Source organism: Onychostoma macrolepis, chromosome 01 (assembly GCF_012432095.1).
Source record: "Onychostoma macrolepis isolate SWU-2019 chromosome 01, ASM1243209v1, whole genome shotgun sequence".
NCBI classification, from domain to species: Eukaryota; Metazoa; Chordata; class Actinopteri; order Cypriniformes; family Cyprinidae; genus Onychostoma; species Onychostoma macrolepis.
Window position 1 is genome coordinate 26,896,691 of NC_081155.1, and position 8,746 is coordinate 26,905,436.

Below are 8,746 nucleotides of genomic sequence, written 5' to 3' on the forward strand. Positions count from 1 at the left end.
ACGAACATGACACGCTAGGGGAACAACAGTGGCCGACTAGTATTAATAACGCCTACTGTAGGTAGGCTAGGAATTCTTGTATAGAATAGAATAGAATAGAATTCATTATGGAACGAACAAAAACAATGTACACAATATACAACAGCAGGATTCTATTCCCATGTTCAAACAAACGTTTGTAAATGTAAGGATATGTAAAATAAATTAAAGGCATGGAGTAGACGAAACTAATAAATGCTAAATAAATAAATAAAAAGTAAAGTTATTTTTTGTAATATATCCGATATGACAGCATTGATTAAAACTATGGGAACTTGAACTGAATTAAGCTGGATGATGGCAATATTGTTTTTTGTAGAGCTGCTTTAGCTGAATCACATCTCGCAACATCAACACTAATATAGAACTGCATTAAATCAACACTGAATTCTGACTCGAACTGAACAACAACATTGCTGCTCATTGTTGAACTGCCTGTAACCGATAGATTTACACTGTTATTGGAACTAACCTAAGATAAGAATGACACTATTGTTTTTAGAGTTGTTTTACAGCAGAACTGTCTCCGTAGTTTAAGCTAGAAGAGCTTTTATAATTGCTTCTGCTATTTCCTGTTTATTTCTGTGAAGCTGCTTTGACACAATCAGTATGGCACAAAGCACTATTAAAATGAGGGTGACTTGACTTAATTTCACTGTGGGCATAAATCAACATATGATAACAAATGCAACAAATAATGGCTTTAATGATAACACTTAAGGCTCGTGGTCACATTTCTATCATAATGTTAATCACTGACGCTAGCATTCAGATGTTTTTTGCTCAGTGTCATTTTTTTTTACTCATTTCATGTATAACACTAAAGATTTAGGATGTCCTGGGGTCATGCTGAGTTCAAGACCTCTGACTTAGACCTTTTTCCAGCTCCCTAGGGCTACACGAGACCAGTTGCATTACAGCTATTACATTATTCATGCCAAGTCTCTGGCAATCTTCTTGAGGCTGCAGACATATAAATAAATATAAATGGTAACTGAATTGAAGCAGAGTTACAGCAGTTTCAACCATTCAGGTTAATTTGCAATTTTGTGATTCAGTTTTATGTAGTGTATCCTTTTTTTTTTTTTCTTTCTTTCTTTCTTTCTTTCTTTCTTTCTTTCTTTCTTTCTTTCTTTCTTTCTTTCTTTCTTTCTTTCTTTTCTGAAGACAATGTACGTGCTAGCATCAATCTGTTAGTGAACATAAGAAATATTGGAAATACACACGTATCACATATGTGAAGAAACGTCTCTCACTTTCATAAGCAAAGATCACTATCTTGTGGACAAATGCATGTAGTGCACGTCTATTTTCAGATAGCGCTTGAATATGCAACAACTAAAAGTGACCGACAGAGGGCGATGCAATTTCAGAAAGATCTATGTCTTAATTAGTTTTTAGATCCTTGAAGTGACAAATATGGCAATATAGTGCAAGAACAACGTTTAAATAATCTTTGAATGTAAACAACATTCTTTTTTGGTTTTTGGTTTTCTGAAAGGATGTGCAGGGGGTCTAAAACATATGTGCTTTAAGAAGTCATTGTGCAGATGGCTGCTATTCAGCATGCCTGTTTGGGCCCCTGAGATCATTCAGTTTGGAGTCTGAGAGAGCCTGTGTTCACCTTAAGTTTTTATACTGTTTAGCAAAAATGTGTTAGAGGACTTAGAACCTCTTCATTCAATATTATGCTCTTGTTGAAAAATAAACTACATTAAACCTCTACAAAAAAAAAAAATAAATAAAAAAGAAATACAAACAGTACTAACAGACAAACACAGTAAGCATACTTTTAAAATGGTCACTTATTTTACTGATTTAGCAATAAAGGTACTTAAATATATGTAGTTGACTCCTGTGCATGTGTAAATGCATGTGTGTTGTGTGTACAGATGGCCTGAGCATGAGCTTGAATAAGACAGAGCCTATTCGACACTGACGTATTGTGAGCGTGTCGCTCTCAATATGTGAGGTAATGAGAACAGACTGACTTCTTTTTTCTGTATCCCCTTTCTTCTTTTCTCTCCTTCTCTCCCACTCTCTCTACTCTAGTGTATTTCCATCTGTTTGGAGACAAAGGGCCATGAGCCAGCTCCAGCCTGGGTCCCTGCTGGTGAAGTGGGCAAGCATAATGTGGCCCATCCCAGGGGCCACATTTCAACACATGGATCTGCCTTTGTACCTCACTGCTAGTGCAACACTCACTCTACAACACACACCTTTGATGGATATCAAGGGAATGAGTGAAAGGGGTAGGTTGAAGGTGCAAAAGGAGATGGGCTCTAGGCATTGAAGATGAGCACAATTGTAATGGAAGGAGAGGAAAGATGCAAACACTCCCTTCTGGCTTTTAAATGCTGTGTAAGACCTGTGAACATATGGCTGATTTTTCTTGTGTTTCTCTAGTTGGAAAAACAAGAAGCTCTATTTGGAACAAATGGGAATGTGTTCCTGCCTATATTGTCCCACTTTTGATTCTAGAAATGTGTACCTGAATAATGATGGTGGGAGAACCCACAAAGAGGACTATAGTGAATAGGATTCTGGGCCGTCTGTACACTTCCTGACATATGGTCACTTGTAGGTCTTTGCCATTACATAATCCATGGTGAACAGAGAGGCAATATGGCTTTTTCTCATACACAAACACACATGTGCTGGCTGCATTCACAGTCTGTTACCCACTCAAAACAGGACTACAGCTGACAGCTTTAAATTAGGGTTTGTTTTGGAGCTGCAGCAAGGACAAAAATAAAGTGAATGGACAGATACCACCTTGTAGCATAAATACTCCTCAATAATGTAAAAACTATTATCACTTGGTGATGCATTTGTCCATGTGATCTATTTGGTTTAAATTTAGAGTGTTTGAGTTTCATTCATTTTAATTTCAGTCACATTTAAAACACCAGAACCCCACTGAATAATAATAAATGCATTAACAACAATTTTGACAGAAAGTGAATCATTATAGTGCCTGATCTTTCTGGCATTGGAAAGTATGATGATTTTATTCTTTGCTTCTGAAATCAACATTAGGGTACATTATAAATGAACAGGTAGGCTAATAAACAATGCCAGTGAATTAAACTGTCAGAGGATAAAACATTTTTAAACACATGAAATTCAATAACCAATTTAACAAATAATAGAAATTCCTGGTAAAGAAAAAAACCATCCCAAACCAATCGGTAGAAAAGATTATAATTCTAAAACTATTAAACTATAAATTTTTTACCTAAAAATCATACTCACGTACTTGAGTGCTTCATGGCTATAAGGTCACTGCCTCCCTCCAGAGTCAAGAAACATGCTGCTCTTTACATGATTTTGAAGATGAAAGTGGTGTTTTGTTGGCTATAGGACAGTATTTATGTTATAATGCACTACAACTTGTACTGTCAAATCCTTTTAGGGACATCAGCCTATAATAGACACAGTTAATTATCGTCTGGAAAACGCATGTTAAGTCATGGATTACAAGAGAAGCTCTTTCAAATCTTTTCTGGTGGTCTCAGGACATTACAAAGTCGCATTATCCATTATCTTTCAATCACTGAGCCAGTGTTTGAATTTGAGTGCTGTTGTGTAAGTGTAAAATGTTCTTTTATTGCCAGCAAGTGAAGAGAAATTCAGATTAAATAGATATTAAATAAAAACATTTGATCAAGAAAAGTGGTTCTTCTGAAAACACAGACTGTGAACTTACAAGGGTAAAAACCCTGGTCTGAGACAACTGAGATTTTGAATAAGACATAATCACACATGCATAGTGGTATGCTTGAGAAGCTGCTGTAGGCAACTATTAGCTTGCTGATTCTTTTGGATGTGGGAATTCAGTTAGTTTTATATGTACAGTGGCAAGAAGAAGTTTGTGAACTCTTTGATCTTCATAGAAGTCAGTATCAGTCTGGCCAGACTAATAACACACAAACAATTGTGCTTTTCAAAATTTTATTAAAGACGCTGAGTGATCATCGATAAGGGCAGACTGAACAAAGTAAGTTAACCCTTGCATGTTTTTACTTATAACATATATGGTATATAGAAGCGTCATGTATATGTAGCCTAAATGTATAATATGATTATATATGTACAAATGGTATGTAAGAATAAATCTCTCTCTTTCTCTCTCTGTTTCTCACTCACTCACTCTCTCTCTCTCTCTCTGTTTCCCACGGGAGGTGCCAGACGGCCAGTAATTTGGTTGTCTTGGCTCGTCTGGAGTAACACCTGCCCCCTCTCTAGGGAAACGGCCTTTCAGCCAAGAGGGAGAACGAGGAGCAAACACACGGAGAGCAAAACCTACACGACAACGCTTACCGCGACTGACCGCTCTCCATCATTTTCTCTGCGCTTCTGACTTAATTCACATCTCTTGGTAGACTACGTCAATTAATCGGAATATCCTAAAGCAAATTACGTCACAAACAAGTACAAAAATATGTCACTGCTAATAAAGAATAAAATTGACATGACGTATGCGCATTCAGAAGCGCAAATGTAATCTGTAAAGCGACCTATTTAATCTTTACATAAGACAATATTATTTTATTATTCGGCATCTGTGATTAAAGAGTCAAAATGTTTTATTGTTATTTTATTTAAAAAAAAAAAAGAAAGAAAAGAAAAAACGAATCGACATCAAAATATGAAAAACAAAATACTTTGATTTAAAAAAGCTGTCACAGCAACTTTACTACAAAATATGTGCATAAAGCAATAAAGGGCACGACCCTGAAAAATACAAGATAGATCTTTGGATAGCAGATATGTTTTTCACTAAAAAATTAACTCACTATAACTTAATATAACTCATTGTATCACAAGTTGTAGTGGGGTTATGAACATAAACATCTCAGACATCGGCACGTGAACACTCAAAAAAAGTAAATGTAAAATTTACGATGTAATTTTTGGTCATACAATAAATTGCCAGTCTATTGTCTCATAAATCATAGGTCTACAATTCAAATGACATTAATAGACCATTGATTTAAATATCTGTTATTTAAAAAGATTTCTTTGTAATGAATTTGTTGTTCTAATGCATGACAAACTGATGAGCAAAAACAGCCAATTTATCTAACTAATTGCATCACAAAATATATAGATATATTAAATCAATTAACACTAAAGGTGCAAGTTGATGCTTAACATTTTCATCTCATCATTACTGAATGACAAGGTCTAACACACAAGGTAACTTTTCTTTAAGCTACATACAACCAACGTACATTAATCTAAACAACAATCTTTCAACAAATAAAAAATGACATGAATCATATTAAAATATATTCAACAAGTATATAATAAATAACAAATAAATATTTAAATGGTAACGATGTCATAATTCGAGTGGCACTTATACGTCATTTCCTCCTGATTAAACAACTACTAACTAGATCTACCGAGCAGCTATTAGAGGAGGAGAGGGGCTGGTTTATTCTTCACTGTTCTACAGAGTGATGCAACGGGTTTTCTCTGTACTTTGACCTGCTATAAAAACGCTCTACACTGGTGTGTCCATATACACAAATAACAACATAGGTTATTCGATTTGTTTTAAGTCCCTCTCGACCTTATTGCATCATTTATTCTGTGTATAGCTTAAAGCAGGGACCACAGTCTTTTAAATGGTTCACGACTCTTTGAGCAATCACCATTTTTGGTAGAAGAGGGTATTCTCTTCGCTCTAAGCTAGCCTAATATCTCATTAAAATGTATTAATACCTGTCTAAAGTCTAATGAACACTTGGGTGATAGCCATCTTTTGTGGTTTCAATCTCTTCCAATTGCACTTCCAATGTAGGTAGCGCAAAGAGCTGCAAACTGCAAAATTAGGATACCGTGTTGTTTGCTGTAGACAGGCCCTCATGTGTCCTTGGAGTTACTCATTATAAAGAGGGACCTGTGCTAAACATCCAACACATGATTTAGATATGAAATATAACAAATAGCTAGTCTCAGAATTTCAATCTTGGACAGTTTTTTGTCAGGGGGCAGTGTAGGCAACAGCTTCCTCAGTTCGGCAAAGGCAACGTTGAAGGCTTCGACGCGGATTCTCTCGCGGGTGGCGTGGGCTGAACGGTATTTTGCTGTGGCGCGCCTGCGCCTCCTCTTTTCCTCCCTGCTGAGGGTTTGAGGGGCCAGAGACTTCGTCTTGCCCTCTCCCTCCATGGGCTCGTCCGTGATGCAGCCAACCTTGATATCGTTCAGCATTGTTTCAGCGTCTGACTGGCTCCACGGTAGATCTGAATCAGTTTGTTCTGGACTCAGCATCATTTTCAGTTTCGACTTAGAAATGTCACAAGTCCTGAAACACAAATATTTCATAATTGGGTTGTTGACAAATAAAAATCGGACTGTGTCCTATGGTGAAAAAACAAAAACAAAAAAAACTTAACATACAAATAACATGAGAAAAATGTATCTTCATTCTTAGAGTTACAAATGGCATGAGAGAGGTTTATCTTCAATGTTAGAGTTTTTTTTTGCTTTTTACATTTTTCCGTCACACCATAGGACACACTGATACGTCAACTACCCAATTACAGTTGGGTTACTAAAGAAAACAAACGAATTTTAGTTTTGCACAGTTTTGTAGTTATCTGTTGTTGTTGTTTTGTTTCCATGTTCATGCTCCCCAAAATATATACATATTTTTATACTCTTTGCACACTATACGAAGATATTTGCAAGACAATACTAACAATAACAGCTCTCACACTAAATTCATTGTACATGACATTTGCAAAATATGCAGAGCAAACATCGTGGTAGGCTACATTTTTAAAGCATTTTATACTAGGCTACTACTATAGCTACTGGGGGAAATGCATATTTCCATTTTTCGATTAAAAATAAAATAAAAAGAGACGAAAATGTAATTGTTAAAAACAGTTTTAGCATTGCTAATAACAGTATGTGTACTATACAGTGCTAATAGGACACACACAAAATCAGTTTAAAATGGACGAATAGAAAATGTACACCCTCTTTTGTTGTCCTTCCTATAAACAATATTAAGTACAAATATGATAATTCTGGAGTCACGTTCTGCAATTAAAGCCACCCATCTGTCACACTATAACGCTTGGCGCGTGCTGCGTGACAGGACAAAACGGAACCAGAATAATAAATGGTTCAAAAGGTTAACATCTGTTGTGGGAACTCTGCTTTTAGATCAGAATAATTTCTCTCTCACAATTGATAATGGACAGCCACAATTATTATATGCAACATGTTTCCTAAATATTTGCAACATCTACATGTCTCATTTATTTAAATAGGCCTGCATTATTTTAGATTTTTGTTAGTTTTGAAAAAGACTTGAATGACTGTTAAATAGAAGAAAAAGTGTAAAGCAACAGTTGTACAAAGCAATTTCGCGAACACTTTTCAAAATAATTGTAGCCTAAAACAAACTAAATGTCTAAACCTACACGAATATTGAAACCTACTGATTAACATCTTTACAAACTAGGCTATAATAAATGTTACACTGCTACCTTTGAAAACATACAAGCAGATACAAACACTTATTATAAAGCAGTTAAATATAATTTACACGAATAATTCAACAAACCGTGTTATGCACTTGACAGCTCCAGAAAGAAGATTCTTGTCCTTTACAAGCTGTCCAACTCTTTACTCTATCCGCGTGTCTTTCTGTAATTTCTTTCATGGAGCATCTCACCGTATTAAATATTTCTTCATTTAGTACTTTGAAATCCCCCGAAAACAAATTGAGTAAAATCTGTCTCTGTCAAAATTGTAATGCTGAGCAATTCTGCCTTTCACTGTTATTCGTCTGTAAAAAGAATGGATGGCTGGTGCCTTTTATCTTGAGATAAAAATTTTGAGGTGATGCCTCGTGACCCCAGACTCTAGACAATAGAGATGGCAATGTCGATAAGATTGTAGAAAAAGTACTGAAATGTTGTCAGTCCTCTTGGGCGAGACTGCGATTATTTGGAATGAACTGGCGATACAAAAACAGCCCTCGACTCGAAAACCATCTCCGGTAAATCCTGTCTTCTCTTCTATTTCGCTGGAGCTCCGTTGCCTGATCGGGCTATAACGGATCAGGGTATGAGAGAATAGTTCTTAGTAAAAGCTCTTCAGAATGACAGAGGGTTGGGATATATTTGTGAGGTGGTATTGTCTAACACCGCCCCTTCGCATCATACCTTCCTCTTGCCCCTCTCCACACATCATCTAGGTCCACGAGCAGAAATGTCAGACCGCTGGAAAACAGACACACACACACACGCACACACACACACACACACTGTATATTGACTGAAGGAATAACATCGCACAGGGCTGAAAAGACGTGATACATGCTCCTTCATAATCTTAACATAGATAAGATAGTAAGAAAGACACAGGGGGAAAAAATGTATTTTCAAAATATGACACGTAAAAACAGTCATTATTTTGTTAATTGTGGAATATAAGGGACGACTCAAATTCACATTAAACATTTTTTAAACGTATGAATTTGATTAACGTTAAAAGTTACATTTAAATCTTCATGAACCAGCATGAACTAAACCAAGACAGTCCAGAGAAGAGGTTATCTGTGGACCTGAACTTTTCTTTCAAATTTCAGAATGGCCAACGGAGAGTCCACAGAAGCTGACTGTTGGAATTGAAGCAAAATGCCAATCATAGCAAGAGTTGGGGACAAAGTGGGCAGTAG

At 36.2% G+C, this 8,746-nt stretch overlaps 1 protein-coding gene across 1 annotated transcript; it reads right to left on the bottom strand.

The window, feature by feature from the left end:
• Positions 1–4,578: 4,578 nt before the first annotated feature.
• LOC131550491 (helix-loop-helix protein 2-like) lies at positions 4,579–8,224 on the bottom strand. The gene is made up of 2 exons (XM_058792605.1): positions 7,628–8,224; positions 4,579–6,355 (listed from the first exon to the last, which is right to left on the bottom strand). Exon 2 carries the CDS (start codon positions 6,322–6,324, stop codon positions 5,956–5,958), a length of 369 nt encoding a protein of 122 aa, XP_058648588.1. The 5' UTR covers positions 6,325–6,355; positions 7,628–8,224; the 3' UTR covers positions 4,579–5,955.
• Positions 8,225–8,746: the final 522 nt, after the last annotated feature.